Source organism: Zingiber officinale, chromosome 2B, assembly GCF_018446385.1.
Source record: "Zingiber officinale cultivar Zhangliang chromosome 2B, Zo_v1.1, whole genome shotgun sequence".
Lineage (NCBI taxonomy): Eukaryota > Viridiplantae > Streptophyta > Magnoliopsida > Zingiberales > Zingiberaceae > Zingiber > Zingiber officinale.
In genome coordinates, this window is record NC_055989.1 from 143749620 (window position 1) to 143775486 (window position 25867).

Consider the following 25867-nt stretch of genomic DNA (forward strand, 5'->3'; position numbering starts at 1 on the left):
ACAATCAAACAAGCTTGAATTGAGAGTTCGATAACATCTAAACAAACCAAACTTAAACCAAGCTCAAGCCAAGCTTGAATTGAGAGCTCGATAACATCTAAACAAGACAAGCTCAAGCTTATAAAAAATAAACTAAGCCAAACTTGAGCAATCATTTCAAAAGCTTGGTTCATTTTAAGCTCAGCTCGACTCAGTTATCTTATCAAACAAGCTTGAACACCCCAAAGTTCGGCTCGGGTCAGCTCGTTTAGAGCCCTAACTCCTCCTCTTCTTAGCTCAAATACACACAACTATTCAAACTTTATCGATGCCCGTGGGTTGTTCTTCCATCGAACCAGTACCCTCTTAGTTCAGAGGCACACAACCGAGCGGATAATCTCGACCTCATGGGTAATGCTCCATCTGACTTCATAATCCACTCAACCAGCTCTTATCATCGTCTGACTCTATGCGCATAGCTCCCCACTATTCTCTATAGATGAAGAAACACACCATCAGACCAGCTCGCCCGAGATTAGGGGCTCCGCTCTTATATCTTGCACTATCTCAATGGACCCCCACTATCTAAACTCTTTTTATGTGAGTTAGGCCCTAGAAACCCAATGGGCTCTATGATTCATGATGGGCTAACCCCGTAATAAATATTGCACATGGGATGTCAGAAGCATGTGAGATAGTATCATTATATAGATAAGAGATATAGGTGATGAAATTGATCGATGTAGTAAATATATAGCGATTTGACATTTCCTTAACCACAATATAATGCCAAATTAATGAAGGGGGGCACAAAGAGATTATAAAAGGAACTCGCTTCAGCGGGCACAGGTATACTTAGTCTACGTGTGCAAATTACATTTTTCTTCTGCTATTCATTTTCCGCAACGCCTCCACCTCACTGACTTGAGCATTGGAGTGGTTGTATGGGGTACCCCTGGCCTACTTACTATGCTCCTTTCCTCTCCACTTCATGGATTTGCAGGCGTCCATGTTTCAAGATCTTCTTTCCGTCAACCTTGAAGTCAGATCATCGATGGTCCAACTTTTACCAATTTCAGATAGGATCACCCTTCCTTTTTCTATGTTTATAGTTTGCATCATTGGTCCATTGCACGACCTTTTGCCTTATTTAAATTTGTAGTCGTAGAGTTTGATCGATTTATGTTTTTTGGTTGAGATCTAGAGTTCTATCTATGACATCATTTTTTTTTGTATTTGATTCTGTTCTAAAATTAAAACTGTTGTTGATAATTAGGTGAAGATCATCATGATAATTGAACATGTCTTGATTATTTAAGACCTCACTTAATCATCTTGATTCACTGTGTAGTCTGATATTTTATTTTTACGTAAGACTTTGTTATTTTGTATCCATATAAACTAGGCAAATTAGATTCTATGTTTTCAAATGTCAATTAAGATTTATCAAGTCCTCATTTGATAATCTCAAGAATTGTAGAGATTTTTTAATATATATATTTTTATTTTTTATGATCTCATGGGTTAGTCTGTCTAACTCACAACCTATCTCAGGTTAAATTAGATTAAGGATTTATTAGTTTACCATAAAATATATTGAACTAGATGTGTTTGATACAATTGATACTAAAGTTATTATTCAGCATTTTCAAAACATAAAATCTCTAAAAGTGTTATTGTAAAAACATACGAAGTTAATATATGAATTTTAGTACATTTTGTATTTGTTTATTTAATTCACCCTTGATTAAAAATCCTAGCTACATCATTGATCATAGTTGTTATAATTATATAATAATTATGATCTCATAACTATTATAATATATTATTAACCAGTATTTATCAGAAATAACTATTTATATGGTAACAATTTCAATTCATAACTGTAATAATAATATATAAACCAGTATTGATTAGAGATGAATTTTTCATATTTAAATAATTATAAATTATAACTACAATAATATATTATTATTAATATTGATTATTAGAATTAAAGTATTTATGTTGTAATAGTTAAGATCTCGTAGTTATTACAATAATGTTAAAATAAGGATATTTTTTAAAATAAAAAAATGTGGAGTGTTGTTTTGATAATAAATGGAAAAAAGAGGAATATTTTTGAAAATGAAAATGTATTGAAGTTTGATGAAGTATTGTTTTTGTAATAAATATTAAAAATGCTCTATTGACTATTCCATCCTTTGAATTTTACCTTTTATTATATTATTTTGATATTTTTTAATAAGATTAAAATACAAGTATTTTTTAAATAAAAATATAATAAAATGTTATTTTAATATATTTTGTAAGCTTTTGAAGATAAAAGAAGCCCTTTTAATTTTTGCCCTCTAAAATCTTTTGGAAAGTGAAAAAAGTTACATTATAGAGTAACTTTTGACTTGTTTTTGAAATATTTTTGAGCAGTTTATGAAAAGATGCTCTTTATAATTAATAATGGTCAAAAAGTGTCCCCTATGATTATTCTTTAGTTTTTTTTTTTAAAAAAAAAAGAAAATGTACAAGTTGATTTACAAAAATAATTTATCATCCAAAAGAAAATTATAGAAAAAATATTAATATTCTACTTATTATTTTTTTAAAAAAAAATAGATGTGCAAGGTAATTAGGAAATTGACTTTCCACTCTAAATATTAATATCGAATATTCACTCATTTAGGTAAAAAAAATAAGTTAATGTTGTAGTTATAGTATTTAAAAGCTCATAATATGGATACTTTAAAACTCGATATAGAATATGAATAAGTTGATCTATAAAATAACTTATCGTTAATTTTTTTTATTAAAATAAACTCTTTTTTGAATATAATATAACAATATTCTACTTAGGATTTTTAATACTTAAATTAATTTGAAAATCAGCTTGCGCTTTAAATTTTTTTTTTCGCTATCAAAGTGGTAGATAGGGTTAGGTTAAACAAGTTTGGTAGGGCTTAGCTAACAGTTGGTGGTTAGTGTTTCCTTTATGCCTAGGACTAGTATTCAATGTTCTTTGTTTGTGAGCAAAATTGAATCCATTGTTTCATTGAATTAGTATTCTTCTTAGCTTACTTTAAAACATGTTTTTTGTCATCCTACTTAAACTTACTTTTCTTCAATGCTCTTATTGTTTTTAGTTTCTAAAAGATAGGGGACCTCGTTTCGTAATGAATGTGCGGTCCCTAGTCATTCAAATCGATAAATTAAATGTCTCGAAAGAGTTAGAGATTGGAAGGAGTAATCCTTTGTCTCATTGTGAGCAAAACTATCATTCTCTAACCAACTAAGCACCCTATGGGGACAAGAATTCAAGAGTCGAGAAACTTGAAAGGAGTGGACATTAATTGATCGTTCTAACTCTTTCGAGTCATTTAATTTATCGATCGGACATCCTTTTTTACTACAATTGGCTCTTGAATTCCCTACTATTTTCAACTCTTAAACTTGGCGATTGGGCTCCTAATCTCACTAGTTCGGTGTTCTTTAAAAACTTAGAAAATGAGAAACATAATAACTCGAGTTGTCATTCTATGATGGAACGAAAGGAGAAGCGGGTGTTTTTTAGTTGAAGTTTAACTCGAGAATAACACACACTAGATTGACAGATCTAACAGTTGACAAGAGAAAAGGGAGCAAATAACCCGATTCACAGACAAAAACAAGCTACTAGAGACAATTTTACGCGAGTACTAAAAGAACCAAATATACAGTAGGGGAATTGTTCTTCCTCTCCCTCGCGCACAAGACTGACAAGTTCTTTCACACCTCTAGCATGATCAAAAATTCCAGTTTCTGACTTGGTCCCGGCTCATAGCTCGGCTGCGTTGAAGGCGGGGAGTTCCTGCCACACCTTGACTACTTACCACAATTGGCGATGGTGCTACTTTGGATGTCGAAATAGCATTACCTGTCCCAGTGGCAGCTACGGTGACCCGGCGAGCCAAGCAGGTGATAAGAGCTGCGCATTGCCCGTCATCCTCTGAGCTTGAACTTGACACGGAGTAGCTCCTGAATGATGGCGATGGGCTACCAATGTTACGGCATGCAAGGCAGGTCAAACTCATTGCCGCAACGTAAATGAGCACAGCAGCAACTGTGATACAAGAGCCAATTATCAGGAGGAATGAATGACAAGTTAAAAAAAAAACACTCAAAACAAAGATGGCGAGAGACAGTCACATTGATCATTCGATATGTAGAAGAACCATGTTCTTTGATCAACCCCGACAACAAGTTTACGATCATAATTTATGGAATACACATCATTATTGCTTCGAAACAGCATCGCAAAACATACATTTGCTTTAAGAGATAAAACAGACTCTCAAGTCTTTAAATCTACAAGAATTTATTTTGCCCTACGTAATGTGGTACATCCAAGTCTACCTAATCAGGCATATCTAACAAGAAAATAGCAATAGATAAAGCTTAGCTCCTCGAGAGCTTTGATTCAGAAGCTAGAAATATCCTAATCATTAAATTGTAATGCTGAACTTTAATTGCAGACCTAGATCTTACAATAAGATAAACGTTTAGATTTAACATCCTTAGTGATGATCTATTGTTACTGCCCGTGTTTTCAAAAACAAACACTTGGAATTATCTAGGAAACAACAAAAGTAACATTTCAACATTAACAGCGTAGGCAAAGTGCTAAAGCAAGAGAACCACTTGTAGGAAAAATGATAGTATTTATCTATAAACACTCGGTCGACAATGATGTGGTAGCATATAACAATAACCTTTCCTAGTGAAGAAATACAAGTAGTGGGCAACTTGCAAGCGTACCCATTCAAATGGCATAGCTTATATATACCCTTATCGGTAAAAAGGTCAATCTAAGATTACACATTTTTGTTAGTGTATCTATTTTCAACCCATGAATACTTTTGAATTCAAACCTTCAAGCAAACTCAACTACAAAGAATCTTCATCTACCCAAACAGTCTGAGTCAGAAAATTGCAGTGAAAACCTCAGAAAATAATGCATCAAATACCTATATTCATATGGATACTTAGACCTGGTCATTGCACATCATAATGTTATGTTAGAATAATTGTTCTGTATCTATGAAAAATATTGCTTTCAGTTTTAATTCCTCATCGTTTTATCTTATATTTCTTTAGCTTTCATGTCACCCGAAAAACTTACTTTGTTATGCTTCTCATTTATTCAATATGATTACTTCCGTGTCTAAGAAGATCTAAAAAAACATTTGTCCTTATATTATCTGTGTTTCAATTGTAAGTTCTACTTACGATCAACAAAGAACCCTTTGTCTAGTTTTAAAATATAATCCTACTGAAGAATGATGCTATTTCATGACTCTAATCCCTAGAAGGCCAGTGGTACTGATGGTGAGTAGAAAATACACAAATTATGTCCATAATCCATATTACAAAGCCCCTTTGTAGTACAGTGGATCCCAAATGTTAAGATTATAAGAGAGAACAAGAAAAGCTAAGCACTGATACTCATTTAAATAAAGAGGATAAAAGTGGAAACCGAACAAATACAGAAAATTACCCAAGGTAAAGCTAGAACATGGAGAACAGTCAGAAACCATTGTCTTCCTCAATATCTTGGCAAGAATTACCAAAACCTAAGATGAAAACCGATTTGGGAAATATGTTGACATGCAGAGATTTAAGGCTACATCTTGAATTAGTTTGTGTGCTAACAAAAACAGTATATGTGGAGCTCCAAGATTTGGCAGGATACCAAACAAAAACCATAAATGCCACCACTTATGCATTACAAGATAATCAAATAAATGACTAAAGGAAAAGTCCACACCCTAGTATTATTTTCAAACTATTGCATCGTTACATGCTAGATAAGTCCACGCTAGGGAAGGGAGAGCAAAGATAGAACTTGGTGATATATAAGTCAGCAATCCAATCCAAGACAATTTACGTGGCAATCCAGTCAATTGAACAGAAAAGGTGGTACCCCATTTCATACCTATTTGCAATTTTTATTGAATCATTTAGCTAGTCTTATTCAAACAGTTAGCATCAAACAAATTTCCAGTGTGCTTCTCGTATTCATACAAGAATCTTCCATCGAATGTAAATCAATAACTTTGCACAATTTAAATAGGTAATCATCTTTTCTTTTCTACCGTTCAAGATCATACCTTCGTTGTCCCCAAACCACGATTCCAGATAATGAGGCTCGCTGCAATCAATCAGGATTAAACCATCAATATCAACCAAACTAATAAGAAAGACGAGGCAAAACAAAAAGTAGTAGCTATATCCTTCCTGCTTAAAAGTTAGGGGAAAACAAAATCATCAGGTCGATCAACAATCATGATCTCGTCAAGATCAGATCTGGCCAAGAATACGCAGAACAAACAGATAAAATACGTCCGAGGGAAAATCCAGGAAAATCAGAGCGATCGTAAGAAAATAAAATCATGGAAGGAGGGGAAAAATCGATGCAGCATGAATCCAGCAAAATGGCTGTGGCGGAAAAATAATCGAAAAGACAAAATTTTAATCTAAAGGGAGGAAGAAATTTTACCTTTCTCTCTATTCCGTTCCTCCTCCGATCGAATTAGCTCCGCGAAGAAGGAACTGAGATCGGAGGGACTAAGGAGAGAGACAGAGACAGAGAACGAAGATCCAAATCCAAGGAAGATTTTGGCACTCTTTGTGGTGGAGGTGGACGACCATTATTAATAATGTCACAAAATGCCGTCCTATTTTTGACTTCCAAAGTGTCTTTTTTATTTTGTAATATTTTTTATTGACAACGTAAATCAATTTTTCTATATTCAAAAATAAATAAAAGAACACGGAAAGATCAAAGTTTGAATTTTAATATAAATTAATATTTTAAAAATCTATTTTTGAATATTTATATTCTAATTCACTTTGTACTTGCGGATTTAGAGGAAGGCCTAGATCAGGGCCGACCCTAAATTTGAAATAAATAGACATTTTCTATTTATATATAAGATAAAATTAATATTATAAAAATAATTTTATTGATAGACCACGTAAATTAAATTTATATTTAAAGATTTTAGATTTTAAAGAGAGAGTAATAAAAAAATTAAAATAAGAAAAAAATCTCTCAAATAAAAAAATCCAAGCTCTGCCAGAGGTAGAGGTAGGACTGTATGCTCAATCGACTTTCTAAATTTTTATACCTAATTATAATAAATAGATATTTGGATATGAATATTTCGGATATAAGTATAGAGATGAATATAATAAAATTTTACTTACACCTTATTTGATACTTGATATAATATATATAAGTCTCATTTTTTTTTTATTGGGAAAGAAAAAATTTTAGTCCGCTTTCTGTCATAAAAAAACTCATCTTCTTTTTCAAGAGAAATGCTCACCTGATCGAAGGAGGAGCACGAGATGAGGAAGAACTAATAAGTATATTGAAATAATTTTTTAAAAAATGAGAATAGTAGAGTAATAAGATGATGGGTAGGATATGAATACCTGAAACTCCGATGGATATGAAAGTTAAATACCCGATGGGTATAGGGATGTATATGAGTATAGATATAATAAGTAGGGATGAGTATGGAGAATATAAAATGCTACATAATTCTATCCATTACCATCCCTACTTATCTTGATCATTCATGTCCGACTCTAAAAGTGATAATCTCATTAATTATCTCTGGGTGACCGGTTCGGTCCCATGAAAATTTTCCATTAGTCATCAGAGTAAATCGGGAAGTGCACGTGGCGGTCAGTTCAGAAGTCCAGCATCTTTTAATTACGCTCCTCATTTAAAGAAAAAATTTCTATAAATATAATATAACTAGAGTTCGAACTATAAATATCTGGATAACAATCTAAATATCCTTTCATGATATCATGATCTTAAGGACGTTCATGGCCGACTCTAGCTTAGGCATCTAGAGATTATTAATAAAAATATTTACATTTTGGATTTAACACGTAAATCAATTCTGTAAAAAAGGCAAAAAATATTTATTTTTAAGTTTTAATTTATCGCATTGTCGCCTATTTAATTGGTTACCCTTCCCGTCCGTATTATTTTAATAGAAAATTTGAATGAGTTTTTTTATATTTTTTTTAAAAAAAAAGACACCGGAAGGCCAAATTGTGGAATGTCATAACTGCTCCTTAAATCATATATTCTTTATATTCAAATTTAAAAATAAATATTATTTATAAATATTATTAAATAGACAATCACTTGACGAATCAAAAGTATATCTCATTTTAATATTCTATAAAAAATATTAAAATTTTAACATCATCACCATCATCCATTTAAATCAATGGATATCGCATATATCTTTACACGGCAATTTATAATCCAGAGAATGAATGATTATATTCATTGATGGATAGAAATGGATACTACTTATTAATTAAATAGGATTCATCCTTATCAACCAATTAACTTATATGATTCATCTTTGGATCATAAATTATGATTTAGAGGATCTGGCGGGACATTGTGACCAAATGCTTTGTCACAACACTCGTCAGAAGGCTGTGGACATGGGTTATTCGTAATACTTTTATACCAATTTTTTCCCTATGTTAAAAGATAAATTCATTCACATCTAATGTTTAGACTAATAGAAAAAATAAACGAATGATTATTAAAATATTTATATTAATTATTTTATCTAAAATTTTTATCTCATTATTTATGGATATATAGTCCACTCAACTATTTTAAAATTAATATATATTAAATAAATATAATTTAAATATATTTTAAAATATTAAAATTATTATTATTTTTAATAATAATCATACTTTATAAAAAAATAATTTTTATCCTTTTTATTTAAATTTTAATTTTAAAATTTATAATTTTTTAATAAATAAAATAAAAAATATAAAAAAATATAAATCAATGAGTACATCAGGCTGGCCCACCCGTCTCACTTGGACTAATTTCAAGAGGTGTTATAATACCTCTTCATAATCCTTTTAATATCAAATAGAGTGTTATAACATTCCTTTAATAGAGCATTATGGATGTTCTTAGTCTCATTAATTATTTTTAAGATGATCAATTTGATTCCACTGAATCATATTTTTATACAAGTCAAAAGATGAATACATTCATCCCCAACGCTCCTATGAATATGTCCCAGCACTAATACAAAAGAGATAAATCATGGACAACTAATAATCTTTGGAATACTGACTAGCATATAAAAGAGACATTTAACTTGACTATATGAGATTCGAATTCTAAATTTCATGATATCTCATATATTAACTACTAAACCATCTAAAAAAGATTTTTATAGTAAAAGACGAATACGTTAGCCCTCAACACCCGCTAACACGATGGTGATCCGATGATGTATGGGATCCATTCACAACGCGGGTCGCAACCATTATCGAACTGTAAAATACTAATCAGCTTTTTATTGTAGCAAAAAAAAAAAAAAAAAAAAAAAAAAACTGTTTTTTCAGCGTGCCTCCGAGACCGAGAGGAGAGGGCGATGGATTACGGAGCTCTCCTCCTTCCCCACGGAAGCTCCGACGTCGTCGACGGGGCCGTCGACTACGCCGGCCGACCCGCCTCCCGCTCGACCACCGGCCGTTGGATCTCCGCCGTCTTCATCATATGTAAGTACCGATCGATCGATTTTTCCCGTTCATCTCATCTCCTCGATCGCGGCGATCTCTTTTTACCCCTTTGCCCTAATCTCGCCGCCGGCGCTCCGCCTCCAGGGGTGGAGATCGGCGAGCGGTTCACCTACTACGGCGTGGCCAACAACCTGATCTCCTACCTCACTGGCCCGCTGCGCGAGTCGACGGCGACGGCGGCCGCGGCCGTCAATGTGTGGAGCGGCGTGGCGTCTATGCTGCCTCTCCTGGGCGCTTTCGTCGCCGATTCCTATTTCGGGCGCTACTGGACCATCGTCGGCGCCTCCCTCCTCTATATGTCGGTCAGTCCATTCTAATCTTGTGCTTTTTTTTTTTTCAATGTTTTTTCTCCCAAAATTGGCATAACGACAAGATTTGTTTTTTATTATTATCTTCTATCCCTATCACTCTTTCTTTCCACCATATTGTCCGTCTCTACATTCTGTGGACCTGTGGTAGTGTGGTGGCCCGGCACGGATTGTCCGTCTCTTAAGTAAACATGGATGCTTCCTGTACATTGTCCTCCTGTTTTTTCGCAATTTGATATTAAAAAATTAAAGACGAGGCAAACGGATAAAATATACCTCGTTTTATATTTTTATAATTCAAATTGTGAGGGCATTGAAGATTTGAAAAGATGAGGCCCTTTAAATTTAACAATCGACTTGCTTGTGCTAATACTATACTTTTTTAACTTTTATGAATTATGATTAATTTAAGTGCAAGTGAAAAATATTAATTGGAGATAATTAATAATTAATTACGAAGCTAATTGTTCATTTCCTGTACCATCCGCTAATGGAGGGAAGAACCGCAGGGATTGAGCTTGATGACGCTTTCTTCCCTGCATTCATCGCCCTGCGGCGAGGCCGCCACCACGGACCCCGCCGACTGTGCGCCGGCGGCCGGACAGGTGGCCTCCTTCTACGCCTCCCTCTACCTCATGGCGCTTGCCCAGGGCTGCCACAAGCCCTCCGTCCAGTCCTTCGGCGCCGACCAGTTCGACGACGGCCACCCTGCCGAGCGCGCCGCCAAGAGCTCCTTCTTCAACTGGTGGTTCTTTGGCCTCAGCGCCGGCATCCTCGTCGCCAACCTCCTTCTCACCTACATCCAGGACTACGTCAGCTGGGCCCTCGGCTTCGGCATCCCCTGCCTCGTCATGACCGCCGCCCTTCTCCTCTTCCTCCTCGGCACCAAGACCTATCGCTTGTACCCGGTGCGCACCGAATCCTCGACAAATTGCCCCAGTGATGGCCGGCGTGGAGACTTGAAGCGGTTGCTCCCGCTGGTACCGATATGGGCGACCTTACTCCCTTACGCCGTCGTCTTCTGCCAATCGCCGACGCTCTTCACCAAGCAAGGCGCCAGCTTGGACCGGCACCTCGGCCCCAACTTCGAACTCCCGGCGGCGTCCCTCCAAGTCTGCTCCAGCGTCGCCATCATCACCTTCGTAGCGGTCTACGACCGCCTCCTCGTCCCACTCGCCCGGCGCCTCACCAAGCGCCCCTCCGGCATCACCATGCTCCAGAGGATTGGCGCCGGGATGTTCATCTCCCTCGTCTCCATCGTTGTGTCCGCTTTAGTCGAGATGAAGCGGCTCGAAGTCGCCCGGGAGTCCGACAGCATGAGCGTGTGGTGGCTGGTGCCGCAGTATGCGCTGTTCGGTGTCTCCGACGTGTTCACCATGATTGGGCTGCAGGAGTTCTTCTACGACCAAGTGCCGGAGGCGTACCGCAGCCTGGGGCTGGGCCTCTACCTGAGCATCTTCGGTGTCGGTGAATTGCTCAGCGGGGGGCTGGTGTCAGCGATAGACAAGATCAGCAAGATGGGCGGTGGAGACAGCTGGTTCGCCGACGACATAAACCGCGGCCACTTCGACTACTTCTATTGGCTGCTCGCCGTACTCAGTGCAGTAGGGTTGGCCCTCTTCTTGTGCTTCGCTCAGGCATATGTGTATAAGAAATAGCTAGGAGGTGGTTAATTAGTGACCAATGGTTAATAATCTACGTTAGCTCCAATATTATCATAAATCAAATATAAATATTAGAAGAAGGCAAGGAGGGCAAAGAAGCTTGTGGATAGGGTGGCCGAAGAGATGAAGACGATGGAGCTGTTAAATTAATTAGACGAGATAGAATAGATAATGAAATACTTTTTTTTGATTGATTTGTCCATGAGATATACTTGGTAAATTGATAAAGTATTAAAAGGAAATTAGTTAATTGATTTATTACTATATCCTAATTTTAATATGGTTAGTTGAATAATTTTTTTTTTCTCTCGATAAATTCAACGAGAGATTTTTGACGTTGAATTTACTTACTAGCTTGTTGAAACGTTATTTGGATAATGACTTAGTAAAGATATCAACAATTTGATCCTCCGTAAAAATATAAGAGATCAATAATCATTGAGTCACCCCACGCTTTCGAACAAAATGGAAATCAATTTTCACATGTTTTGTACGAGTATGAAAAATTAGATTTGCTGTGAGATATGTTGCTCTAATATTATAACATTAAATTTTTGGTGCAATATTTGATGTAAGATGAAGTTCAGAGAGAAGTGATTAAACCCAAATAATTTCAGACGTATTTGGTATAGCTTTATATTTTGTCTCGGTGCTTAAATGAGATACCTGATCCTGTCGAGAAGCTGAGAAGACGGACCTGCCGGCGTGACGTGTTTGGAAGGTTGACCGCATCCCCATGACCCGGTGGTGAGCTGTCTTCTGTGTTGACCAAGTCGTCAGAGGTCCTCTGGTCAACAATACCTGTAGCCAGTGACCGAGTTGCCCCAGTCCCTGGTACCCCGATGCTCGAGGCGGGTCCCACAAATGTATAAGCAATCAAATAATAGCACAACAATGAAGTAAATGTAAGACGAGTACGATGACGTACCCTAGCCCCGGGGGCGCCCTCGGATGGGTCGGTGAGCTGATTGCGGTGCTGATCGAGTCGTAGCGGCCCAGACGAGTAGAGGGGTGTGAGCCAGTTGAGGAGTAGGATCTGGGGGGCGACGACACGGAATCCCGTGCAGCCTGGATTCGGAAAGCGGCATGTAAGTCGGGACATGACAACGGCTCACAGGCCGATACGCGACACGCAGGCCGGATAGTACAGATAACTCACACTCATAATAACGATGCGCAGAGTAAAACCCAGCAGCTCAATGGCCGGAACCACCTCGGCTCGATGGTCGAACACTATCTCGACTCGAAGGCCAAAGTAGGCAAACCTGAGCATTCAAACGACAACTGCCCGGAGGGTGACGGTGGCTGTCGCCAGAGGCAGCACCCGCTGGGGGCGATGTCGGCAATGCTGGAAGTGTCGGCGACTGTCGCCGGAGGCATCAGCGGTTGCCGGATGCGTCAGGCATCGACATGTTGGTGCAATATTCCCTAGGTCAAGGTTGACCTGGTTAACCAAGCCTGAGTCTTGGTTTGAGTTTCGATGTTTGACAATATATTGGGTATAGATGATATGGACAATGCAGGTGCAGTTGTTCATTTGAGGAGATTGTTGATACAATTCCCGTTTGGTCAAAGTTGACCAGTTAAGATTGTGAAGGAAAGTCAAATAGGTCAAGGTTGACTGGATACTTGACTGAAAGTCCTGGTGAGTGAAGCAAGGCAGAAGGAAGTCCTAGTGAGTGAAACCAGGCAGTAGGAAGTCCTGGTGAGTGAAGCCAGGCAGAAGAAAGTCCTAGTGAGTGAAGCTAGGCAGAAGGGAAAATCCTGGTGAGTGAAGCCAGGTGAAAGACCTAGTGAGTGAAGCTAGGCAATTGGGAAGTTCTAGTGATGAAGCTAGGCAGGAGGAAAATCCTGGTGAGTGAAGCCAGGTGAAAGACCTAGTGAGTGAAGCTAGGCAATTGGGAAAGTCCTAGTGAGTGAAGCCAGATAGGAGAAATCCAGAGGGGTCAAGGTTGACCAAACATCTGGTGAGAGTCCAAGTAGGTCAAAGGGATTGACCGGATACTTGGCACGAGGAAGAAAAGTCCAAGTAGGTCAGAGGGATTGACCGGATACTTGGCAAGAAGAGAAAAGTCCAAGTGGGTCAAAGGGATTGACCAGACACTTGGTGAGAGAGTCCTAGCTGGTCAAGGGTGATCGGATGCTAGGTCTTATGTACCAACAAGTCATGGTTGACTAGATGTTGGTTTAGGGGGCTTTGGACTTGGTTTTGGGCAAAAACCAAGATCTTGATTGATCAGCAGATTGATCCAGCAGATTTGAATTGATCAGCCGATTGATCCAGCAGATCTGGATCGATCAGTGGATCGATCCAGAAGATCTGGATTGATCGACCGATCGATCCGGTGAGTCCCCGCGAACAGAACCCCTCTGGATCGATCGGTGGATCGATCCAGAGGTCCCAATCGATCAGTGGATCGATTGGGAGCTGCTGTTTATGCGCGATAAGCCCGGGATCGATCCACCGATCGATCCAGGCTATTCCAGAAAGCACAGAGGCGCTCTGGATCGATCCGTGGATCGATCCAAAGCCTCCCCGATCGATTGGGAGCAATCCAATCGATCGGGATCCGACCGTTGGCGTCGATTTAAGCCGCAGGCGTTCATTTCCTTCGGCAGAACTTCACCGATTCATCTCAGATCACTTCAACGCTTCCACAGCTTCTCCATAAAGATCAGATCACCAGTTCTTGAAGGTTCTTGGAGGTTTTCCAAGTCAAGAGGCGGATCTACAGCTGAAGAAGAAAGCTAGGGTTAGGGTTTCTATACTCATTGTAAGCTTTTTGCTTGTATTTTTGTTTCCCTTTCCTTTTCTTCTTGTAGTGTGAACTTGTAGGGCTTCTCCGCCTTTGGTAGTTACCATAAAGGAGGGTTTTCATAGTGGAGGGTGCGTGAGTGTGTGGATCCTTGGATTAGTCACCTCTTGTGAGATGGATACCAAGTAAAATTCATTTGTTAGCGTTGTAGTTTGTTTCTTAGTATTTTCCGCTGCACATCATTGAAGAAACAAGCAACGTCAAGCACGAAGATCGCGACGAGCTATTCACCCCCCCTCTAGCTACTTTTCGGTCCTAACAAGTGGTATCAGAGCGAGGCCGCTCTTCACCGGAATCATCGTCGGAAAAGGCAAACAAAACAAGCAAAGCTAGAGGGTGAAGAAGTTGGAGCAATTCTACAAGTCGAAGACTTCATCACAAGAAGCTTAACTTCAAATGGAATTCCGAGATGAACTCGGATTCGACACGAGGGTGCCTCCACCATACACATCTACAAGCTTCGATATTTGGAAATCAAGGATCGAAAACTTCTTAATGGTGGAGATAGAGCAATGGTTTGCTCTCATGGAAGGTTTTGAAGCTCCCACAAATTCCAAGGGCAAAGTACTCAAGAGGAGCAAGTGGAGCCAAGACCAAATCCAAAGATGTGATGCCAATGACAAAGTGACCAAGCTTTTGGTCAATTTATTGCCGAGCAACATCTTGGAGAAAATAGGAGAATTTGAAGATTCCAAAGAGCTATGGAGCAAATTGGCAAGGATTCATGAGATCCCCTCCACTGTACAAGATCAATTAGAATCCAAAGAGGGTGACTCACTGAATCAAGACCAAAAGGAGGAAGACTCCGAAGTTGAGAGATGCTCAACTTCCGAAGAAGAGGAAGTCCAAGAAACTTCACCTTCAAAGGAATGTATTGAAGAGGGCAAGGAGAGAGCATACTCCTTGTTCCATATACAAGATGAAGATGAAGAAGTCTCCACCTCTAGGATTGAGGGGGAGAAATCTTTGGTGACACCGGATCAAGAAGAAGGAGAAGTTTCTACATCCGGGTCAAGAGAAGAAATGGAGGAAGAAGCTTCCACCTCCACAAGTCAGGTTAAATCTATGGAAGGAGTATCATCTTCGGAACAAGAGGAAGCCTCTACCTCCGGATCCAAAGGAGAAAGTGTCATCCTTACACAAAAAGGTATAAACATTTCAATTAATAATAAAAATCAAATTATATGCTTTGAATGTAGGGAAAAAGGGCATTACAAAAGTAAATGCCCTAAATTGGCCTAGAAGAAGGGCCAAGTGGCACAAAAGAGCAAGGAGAAGCCCAAGGAGACCATCCCCGGAATAAAGAAGAGCAAGGAGCACATTGTGTGTTTTTCTTGCAACCAAAATGAGCATTACCGAACTCAATGCCCTAAGGGGAAGAAGGTGGTCAAGACTCATGGAGGAAGCTTAAGTCAAGGGGGAGCCTCCAAGGTAAAAAGAAAGGTAACTTTCATTGAGCCTACCCCTTTAAAGTATGGTAAAGAGCATGTTAGTACTAACCTATATCATTTGAATGTTATTTACCATGAAAATAGGAGGCATGATAAAGTTAAAGAAAATCATGTAGCTTTTCATGCTAAAACCACTACACCTAGGGCTAGGAATGTAGATAAAAGTCTAGCCAAGAATTATAAGGATTTTAGCTACAAGCCTAGAAACAAAAATGCTCATGGATTTAATGGGAAACCAAAAACTAAGGACTTAGTGATGGAAAATCAAGTCTTGAGGTCAAGACTTGACAAACTAGAAAAGACCCTAAAAAGGATGGAAAATATCCTTAAAGGGCAAAATGAAAAAAATCTAGGTTTAGGACAACAAGGGTCATCCAAGGGTCATAAAGGTTTGGGATACAAACCTAAAATCAAAAAGGATGTACCTACTTACCATAGGATTCCATATAGCTATGGAACCAACCCTAAGTCTAAAGGTCAAGTCAAGGATACAAGGGAAGTTATCCCTAGAAGTATTTTTGCAACGACAAACGTGACTAAGACTTCTAAGAAGTCTAAGAAAGTCACAAACAAGGTCACAAGGGAAGCAATCCCTAGGATTGACTTAGGAAAAGTGACCAAGGCTTCTAAGAAGCCAAACAAGGTCACTAGGAAGGTATCTAGGGAAGTTATCCCTAGTGAATACCTAGAGCCTCCAAGGAGCACCAATAGGTGTTGGGTTCCTAGGAGCATTTTCTCTAACCCATAGATGGGTTAGAGAGTGTCAACTCTAAGAAGAAGGGTAGTTAACTCAACTTTAAAGAAATTGACACTCAAGGAGCATTTTCAAGGTTATTATCAACCTTTGAAAATGAAAAAGGTTTATAATTTACTTTTTAGAAGAGTAAAGTGTGCCAAAAGTGAAGATATTGATTTTAGTTTTATTTGGCACAATTTGGGAAAACATAAGAAATACCAAGTTGAGATTTTAGTATTTTCTTAGTAATTTAAGGCAAATCTAGGCCTTAATTTAAAGTGCTACTCTTGTGGAAAAATGAAATATGCCAACACTTGAGGAATATGATTAATTTCAATTGGCATAAATTAATCAAGAGTATTAGAAATGTAAATTTAGACTTTGGCATTGTCTTGAAGCACTTTGGGCAATCTAGGTTAGATTTAAAATTAGCTATGGGGTTAAGAATACTTAGGTAGGTAATCTAGGTATATTTTATTTATTCTAAACCTTGCCATGATTGTTTGCCCATTATATGCCATGATATCATGTTTTATTTTTGCACTCATGCCTTATCATGAAAATACAAAAATACCATGTCATGCCATACATACATCATGTAGTTATAAGAAAATTTTCTTTTGAAAATTATTTCTTTTTGATGTATGTCATAACATTATCATGCATTATGTTTATTTCGTTAAAATTAAGGACAAATGTCATTTATAAACAAGTGGAATTAACAAGTAACATCCTTGGTGGATGTTTACCACTCAAAATGCCTAAATAGATATGCATGATCCCTAGATTAGGGCAAAATCAAAATTTATATCTCACAAAGACCTATAAGATGACTTGTATGTGTTTTGTGCACAATAGATACAAGTGAAATGTTAGGATGATGAACAAAACTCAACATGTTGATTTAGTGCATTTCTTTGAGTTTTAAGTTCATCAAAACACATAGTTATGTGTTTTCCCATCATTGGGAAAGCTAATGTACAAATCATGTGCATTAAGCCCAAGGAACATGGTGGGATATTGATTTTGAAAATATTTTTAAAATAATTTTGGAAAACTTTGGTGAAGGCTATCTTTTGATAGTAATCACCATTAAATAGTTAGACACAAACTTGAAGAAAACACTAAAGTTTTTGCAAGTTCTCAAGTTTGTGTCAATCTTTGAAAATATGATGTATTTTCATAGAAAACTATTTTTCCATGATAAATTATATCCTAAATAATGTCTACACAAATTTTTACGATTTTTTGAATTTTGTAGAATTTTCTAGGGGTTTCTGAAATTGGCTGAAATTGAATTTCAGCAATTTTAGGCCTCCAATCGATCAGTGGATCAATTGGAGTGCCTCAATCGATCAGCCGATCGATTGAGAAGGCATTTCTCGCGAGCAGAAGCTCGCTGGATCGATCAGTCGATCGATCCAAGAAGACTGAATCGATCAGTGGATCGATTCAGCAGGGTTCAATCGATTGGAACCCAACTCCAATCGATTGAAGATGCTGATTTTGGCTGGGAAAACTTATTTTCAGCATTTTGAACTTATTTTAGTCTAGATAATCATTCCTAACCCCCTTAAAATACATGTGTATACATAAAAAGGGTGTTTTCATATTGAAAACAAGGATGAATTGGTTAAGAAAGACTAAATTGAAGTTTATGTTGAGGTTGATTTCAATATTGAATTTTTGAACCTCAAAACTTCTAAATTTGGATTTTCTAAAGGTTTAGGGATTCCAAGTCATTGTTGGTGCAATGACAGAAGTTATCACCATGTCTTTAGGGGGAGAGACTCTATAAAGACATGAACACTATTTTTTCATACACCTTGGAAGGTGGTTAACCTTCTTTTAGAGGAAATGCTCAAGGTTGGGCGTTGGGATTTAATGGGGAGTGGATATCCTCATTGTTTAAGTGGTTATTGCTCACGGATGAGCAAATTGATGATAATGAAGGGTATGAGACCTTCATTATTGTGTTCTGAGCAACGAGTGAAGTTGTAAACAACGTTGGGTAACTCTTCAGGGGGAGAGTTTGTTCTTGATGTGTGCCCAATGATGAGGGCATGTTGTTGATGTGTGTCAATAGGGGGAGAATGCATGGTTAAGTTAGGCCTTCAGTACCTAAAGGGGGAGTTTGCCCTCTAGGAAAGGAGGAGAATGAAGGGAACCATCATTCATATATTGGCATGAAGGGAGTTGAGGCTATGGAAGTAGCCTAATTTCCTAACTTAACAAGAGGTATTGTCAAACATAAAAAAGGGGGAGATTGTTGGTGCAATATTCCCTAGGTCAAGGTTGACCTGGTTAACCAAGCCTGAGTCTTGGTTTGGGTTTCGATGTTTGACAATATATTGGGTATAGATGATATGGACAATGCAGGTGCAGTTGTTCATTTGAGGAGATTGTTGATACAATTCCCGTTTGGTCAAAGTTGACCAGTTAAAATTGTGAAGGAAAGTCAAGTAGGTCAAGGTTGACTGGATACTTGACTGAAAGTCCTGGTGAGTGAAGCAAGGCAGAAGGAAGTCCTAGTGAGTGAAGCCATGCAGTAGAAAGTCCTGATGAGTGAAGCCAGGCAGAAGAAAGTCTTAGTGAGTGAAGCTAGGCAGAAGGGAAAATCCTGGTGAGTGAAGCCAGATGAAAGACCTAGTGTGTGAAGCTAGGCAATTGGGAAGTCCTAGTGAGTGAAGCTAGGCAGGAGGTCCAGGTGAAAGGCCTAGTGAGTGAAGCTAGGCAATTGGGAAAGTCTTGGTGAGTGAAGCCAGGCAGGAGAAATCCAGAGGGGTCAAGGTTGACCAGACATCTGGTGAGAGTCCAAGTAGGTCAAAGGGATTGACCGGATACTTGGCACGAGGAAGAAAAGTCCAAGTAGGTCAGAGGGATTGACTGGATACTTGGCAAGAAGAGAAAAGTCCAAGTGGGTCAAAGGGATTGACCAGACACTTGGTGAGAGAGTCCTAGCTGGTCAAGGGTGACCAGATGCTAGGTCTTATGTACCAACAAGTCATGGTTGACTAAATGTTGGTTTAGGGGGCTTTGGACTTGGTTTTGGGCAAAAACCAAGATCTGGATTGATCAGCCGATTGATCCAGCAGATCTGGATCGATCAGTGGATCGATCCAGAAGATCTGGAGTGATCGGCCGATCGATCCGGTGAGTCCCCGCGAACAGAACCCCTCTGGATCGATCGATGGATCGATCCAGAGGTCCCAATGGATCGATTGGGAGCTGCTGTTTATGCGCGATAAGCCCGGGATCGATCCACCGATCGATCCAGGCTATTCCAGAGAGCACAGAGGCGCTTTGGATCGATCCGTGGATCGATCCAAAGCCTCCCCGATCGATTGGGAGCAATCCAATCGATCGGGATCCGACCGTTGGCGTCGATTTAAGCCGCAGGCGTTCATTTCCTTCGGCAGAACTTCAACGATTCATCTCAGATCACTTCAGCGCTTCCACAGCTTCTCCACAAAGATCAGATCGTTAGTTCTTGAAGGTTCTTGGAGGTTTTCCAAGTCAAGAGGCGGATCTACAGCTGAAGAAGAAAGCTAGGGTTAGAGTTTCTATACTCATTGTAAGCTTTTTGCTTGTATTTTTGTTTCCCTTTCCTTTTCTTCTTGTAGTGTGAACTTGTAGGGCTTCTCCGCCTTTGGTAGTTACCATAAAGGAAGGTTTTCATAGTGGAGGGTGCGTGAGTGTGTGGATCCTTGGATTAGTTACCTCTTGTGAGGTGGATACCAAGTAAAATCCATTTGTTAGCGTCGTAGTTTGTTTCTTTGTATTTTCCGCTGCACATCTTTGAAGAAACAAGCAACGTCAAGCACGAAGATCGCGACGAGATATACACCCCCCCTCTAGCTACTTTTCGGTCCCAACAAGTGGTATCAGAGCGAGGCCCCTCTTCACCGGAATCATCGCCGGAAGGGGCAAACAAAACAAGCAAAGCTAGAGGGTGAAGAAGTTGGAGCAATTCTACAAGTCGAAGACTTCATCACAAGAAGCTCAACTTCAAATGGAATTCCGAGATGGACTCGGATTCGACACTAGGGTGCCTCCACCATACACATCTATAAGCTTCGATCTTTGGAAATCAAGGATCGAAAACTTCTTAATGGTGGAGATAGAGCAATGGTTTGCTCTCATGGAAGGTTTTGAAGCTCCCACAAATTCCAAGGGCAAAGTACTCAAGAGGAGCAAGTGGAGCCAAGACCAAATCCAAAGATGTGAGGCCAATGACAAAGTGACCAAGCTTTTGGTCAATTTATTGCCGAGCAACATCTTGGAGAAAATAGGAGAATTTGAAGATGCCAAAGAGCTATGGAGCAAATTGGCAAGGATTCATGAGATCCCCTCCACTGTACAAGATCAATTAGAATTCAAAGAGGGTGACTCACTGGATCAAGACCAAAAGGAGGAAGACTCCGAAGTTGAGAGATGCTCAACTTCCGAAGAAGAGGAAGTCCAAGAAACTTCACCTTCAAAGGAATGCATTGAAGAGGGCAAGGAGAGAGCATACTCCTTGTTCCATATACAAGATGAAGATGAGGAAGTCTCCACCTCTAGGATTGAGGGGGAGAAATCTTTGGTGACACCGGATCAAGAAGAAGGAGAAGTTTCTACATCCGGGTCAAGAGAAGAAATGGAGGAAGAAGCTTCCACCTCCACAAGTCAAGCTAAATCTATGGAAGGAGTATCATCTTCGGAACAAGAGGAAGCCTCTACCTCCGGATCCAAAGGAGAAAGTGTCATCCCTACACAAAAAGGTATAAACATTTCAATTAATAATAAAAATCATATTATATGCTTTGAATGTAGGGAAAAAGGGCATTACAAAAGTAAATGCCCTAAATTGGCCAAGAAGAAGGGCCAAGTGGCACAAAAGAGCAAGGAGAAACCCAAGAAGACCATCCCCGGAACAAAGAAGAGCAAGGAGCACATTGTGTGTTTTTCTTGCAACCAAAAGGGGCATTACCGAACTCAATGCCCTAAGGGGAAGAAGGTGGTCAAGACTCATGGAGGAAGTTTAAGTCAAGGGGGAGCCTCCAAGGTAAAAAGAAAGGTAACTTTCATTGAGCCTATCCCTTTAAAGTATGGTAAAGAGCATGTAAGTACTAACCTATATCATTTGAATGCTATTTACCATGAAAATAGGAGGCATGATAAAGTTAAAGAAAATCATGTAGCTTTTCATGCTAAAATCACTACACCTAGGGCTAGGAATGTTGATAAAAGTCTAGGCAAGAATTCTAAGTATTTTAGCTACAAGCCTAGAAACAAAAATGCTCATGGATTTAATGGAAAACCAAAAACTAAGGACTTAGTGATGGAAAATCAAGTCTTGAGGTCAAGACTTGACAAACTAGAAAAGACCCTAAAAAGGATGGAAAATATCCTTAAAGGGTAAAATGAGCAAAATCTAGGTTTAGGACAACAAGGGTCATCCAAGGGCCATAGAGGTTTGGGATACAAACCTAAAATCAAAAAGGATGTACCTACTTACCATAGGATTCAATATAGCTATGGAAGCAACCCTAAGTCTAAAAGTTAAGTCAAGGATATAAGGGAAGTTATCCCTAGAAGCATTTTTGCAACGACAAACGTGACTAAGACTTCTAAGAAGTCTAAGAAAGTCACAAACAAGGTCACAAGTGAAGCAATCCCTAGGATTGACCTAGGAAAAGTGACCAAGGTTTCTAAGAAGCCAAACAAGGTCACTAGGAAGGTATCTAGGGAAGTTATCCCTAGTGAATACCTAGAGCCTCCAAGGAGCACCAATAGATGTTGGGTTCCTAGGAGCATTTTCTCTAACCCATATATGGGTTAGAGAGTGTCAACTCTAAGAAGAAGGGTAGTTAACCCAACTTTAAAGAAATTGACACTCAAGGAGCATTTTCAAAGTTATTATCAACCTTTGAAAATGAAAAAGGTTTATAATTTACTTTTTGGAAGAGTAAAGTGTGCCAAAAGTGAAGATATTGATTTTAGTTTTATTTGGCACAATTTGGGAAAACATAAGAAATACCAAGTTGAGATTTTGGTATTTTCTTAGTAATTTAAGGCAAATCTAGGCCTTAATTTAAAGTGCTACTCTTGTGGAAAAACGAAATATGCCAACATTTGAGGAATATGATTAATTTCAATTGGCATAAATTAATCAAGAGTATTAGAAATGTAAATTTAGACTTTGGCATTGTCTTGAAGCACTTTGGGCAATCTAGGTTAGATTTAAAATTAGCTATGGGGTTAAGAATACTTAGGTAGGTAATCTAGGTGTATTTTATTTATGCTAAACCTTGCCATGATTGTTTGCCCATTATATGCCATGATATCATGTTTTATTTTTGCACTCATGCCTTATCATGAAAATACAAAAATACCATGTCATGCCATACATACATCATGTAGTTATAAGAATTTTTTTTTGAAAATTATTTCTTTTTGATGTATGTCATAACATTATCATGCATTATGTTTATTTCCTTAAAATTAAGGACAAATGTCATTTATAAACAAGTGGAATTAACAAGTAACATCCTTGGTGGATGTTTACCACTCAAAATGCCTAAATAGATATGCATGATCCCTAGATTAGGGCAAAATCAAAATTTATATCTCACAAAGACCTATAAGATGACTTGTATGTATTTTGTGCACAATAGATACAAGTGAAATGTTAGGATGATGAACAAAACTCAACATGTTGATTTAGTGCATTTCTTTGAGTTTTAAGTTCATCAAAACACATAGTTATGTGTTTTCCCATCATTGGGAAAGCTAATGTACAAGTCATGTGCATTAAGCCCAAGGAACATGGTGGGATATTGGTTTTGAAAATATTTTTAAAATAATTTTGGAAAACTTTGGTGAAGGCTATCTTTTGATAGTAATCACCATTAAATAGTTAGACACAAACTTGAAGAAAACACTAAAGTTTTTGCAAGTTCTCAAGTTTGTGTCAATCTTTGAAAATATGATGTATTTTCATAGAAAACTATTTTTCCATGATAAATTATATCCTAAATAATGTCTACACAAATTTTTACGATTTTTTGAATTTTGTAGAATTTTCTAGGGGTTTCTGAAATTTGCTGAAATTGAATTTCAGCAATTTTAGGCCTCTAATCGATCAGTGGATCGATTGGAGTGCCTCAATCGATCAGCCGATCGATTGAGAAGGCATTTCTCGTGAGCAGAAGCTCGATGGATCGATCTGCCGATCGATCCAAGAAGACTATTCAGCAGGGTTCAATCGATTGGAACCCAACTCCAATCGATTGAAGATGTTGATTTTGGCTGGGAAAGCTTATTTTCAGCATTTTGAACCTATTTTAGTCTAGGTAACCATTCCTAACCCCCTCAAAATACATGTGTATACATAAAAAAGGTATTTTCATATTGAAAACAAGGATGGATTGGTTAAGAAAGACTAAATTGAAGTTTAGGTTGAGGTTGATTTCAATATTGAATTTTTGAATCTCAAAACTTCTAAATTTGGATTTCCTAAAGGTTTAGGGATTCCAAGTCATTATTGGTGCAATGACAGAAGTTATCACCATGTCTTTAGGGGGAGAGACTCTTTAAAGACATGAACACTATTTTTTTCATACACCTTGGAAGGTGGTTAACCTTCTTTTAGAGGAAATGCTCAAGGTTGGGCGTTGGGATTTAATGGGAAGTGGATATCCTCATTGTTTAAGTGGTTATTGCTCACGGATGAGCAAATTGATGATAATGAAGGGTATGAGACCTTCATTATTGTGTTCTGAGCAACGAGTGAAGTTGTAAACAACATTGGGTAACTCTTCAGGGGGAGAGTTTGTTCTTGATGTGTGCCCAATGATGAGGGCATGTTGTTGATGTGTGTCAATAGGGGGAGAATGCATGGTTAAGTTAGGCCTTCAGTACCTAAAGGGGGAGTTTGCCCTCTAGGAAAGGAGGAGAATGAAGGGAACCATCATTCATATATTGGCATGAAGGGAGTTGAGGCTATGGGAGTAGCCTAATTTCCTAACTTAACAAGAGGTATTGTCAAACATAAAAAAGGGGGAGATTATTGGTGCAATATTCCCTAGGTCAAGGTTGACCTGGTTAACCAAGCCTGAGTCTTGGTTTGGGTTTCGATGTTTGACAATATATTGGGTATAGATGATATGGACAATGCAGGTGCAGTTGTTCATTTGAGAAGATTGTTGATACAATTCCCGTTTGGTCAAAGTTGACCAGTTAAAATTGTGAAGGAAAGTCAAGTAGGTCAAGGTTGACTGGATACTTGACTGAAAGTCCTGGTGAGTGAAGCCAGGCAGAAGGAAGTCCTAGTGAGTGAAGCTAGGCAGTAGAAAGTCCTGGTGAGTGAAGTCAGGCAGAAGAAAGTCCTAGTGAGTGAAGCTAGGCAGAAGGGAAAATCCTGGTGAGTGAATCCAGGTGAAAGACCTAGTGAGTGAAGCTAGGCAATTGGGAAGTCCTGGTGAGCGAAGCTAGGCAGGAGGAAAATCCTGGTGAGTGAAGCCAGGTGAAAGACCTAGTGAGTGAAGATAGGCAATTAGGAAAGTCCTGATGAGTGAAGCCAGGCAGGAGAAATCCAGAGGGGTCAAGGTTGACCAGACATCTGGTGAGAGTCCAAGTAGGTCAAAGGGATTGACCGGATACTTGGCACGAGGAAGAAAAGTCCAAGTAGGTCAGAGGGATTGACTGGATACTTGGCAAGAAGAGAAAAGTCCAAGTGGGTCAAAGGGATTGACCAGACACTTGGTGAGAGAGTCCTAGCTGGTCAAGGGTGACCGGATGCTATGTCTTATGTACCAACAAGTCATGATTGACTAGATGTTGGTTTAGGGGGCTTTGGACTTGGTTTTGGGCAAAAACCAAGATCTGGATTGATCAGCCGATTGATCCAGCAGATTTAGATTGATCAACCGATTGATCTAGCAGATCTGGATCGATCAGTGGATCGATCTAGCAGATCTGGATCGATCAGTGGATCAATCCAGAAGATCTGGATTGATCGGCCGATCGATCCGGTGAGTCCCCTCGAACAGAACCCCTCTGGATCGATCGGTGGATCGATCCAGAGGTCCCAATCGATCAGTGGATCGATTGGGAGCTGCTGTTTATGTGCGATAAGCCCTGGATCGATCCAGGCTATTCCAGAGAGCACAGAGGCGCTCTGGATCGATCCGTGGATCGATCCAAAGCCTCCCCCATCGATTGGGAGCAATCCAATCGATCGGGATCCGACCATTGGCGTCGATTTAAGCCGCAGGCGTTATTTCCTTCAGTAGAACTTCACCGA

At 38.8% G+C, this 25867-nt stretch overlaps 2 protein-coding genes across 2 annotated transcripts; one reads left to right on the top strand and one right to left on the bottom strand.

Moving 5' to 3' along the window:
• Positions 1 to 3544: 3544 nt before the first annotated feature.
• On the bottom strand, positions 3545 to 6668 carry LOC122047559. Its single transcript, XM_042608922.1, has 3 exons — positions 6509 to 6668; positions 6120 to 6160; positions 3545 to 4072 (listed from the first exon to the last, which is right to left on the bottom strand). The coding sequence occupies exon 3, from the start codon at positions 4041 to 4043 to the stop codon at positions 3756 to 3758; it is 288 nt and encodes a 95-aa protein (XP_042464856.1). The 5' UTR covers positions 4044 to 4072; positions 6120 to 6160; positions 6509 to 6668; the 3' UTR covers positions 3545 to 3755.
• A 2780-nt stretch (positions 6669 to 9448) lies between these two features.
• LOC122047562 (protein NRT1/ PTR FAMILY 5.10-like) lies at positions 9449 to 11763 on the top strand. Its single transcript, XM_042608925.1, has 3 exons — positions 9449 to 9582; positions 9688 to 9905; positions 10421 to 11763. The coding sequence occupies exons 1-3, from the start codon at positions 9456 to 9458 to the stop codon at positions 11567 to 11569; spliced, it is 1494 nt and encodes a 497-aa protein (XP_042464859.1). The 5' UTR covers positions 9449 to 9455; the 3' UTR covers positions 11570 to 11763.
• The last annotated feature ends 14104 nt before the right edge of the window (positions 11764 to 25867 follow it).

What these genes read in the sequence shown, in the direction of transcription:
- LOC122047559 (XM_042608922.1), bottom strand. Translation starts at nt 4,043, where the DNA reads ATGAGTTTGACCTGCCTTGCATGCCGTAACATTGGTAGCCCATCGCCA.
- LOC122047562 (XM_042608925.1), top strand. Translation starts at nt 9,456, where the DNA reads ATGGATTACGGAGCTCTCCTCCTTCCCCACGGAAGCTCCGACGTCGTC. An exon ending in CTCCGCCGTCTTCATCATAT is followed by an intron (nt 9,583 to 9,687) that starts GTAAGTACCGAT and finishes CTCCGCCTCCAG; the next exon opens with GGGTGGAGATCGGCGAGCGG. An exon ending in CCTCCCTCCTCTATATGTCG is followed by an intron (nt 9,906 to 10,420) that starts GTCAGTCCATTC and finishes GAAGAACCGCAG; the next exon opens with GGATTGAGCTTGATGACGCT.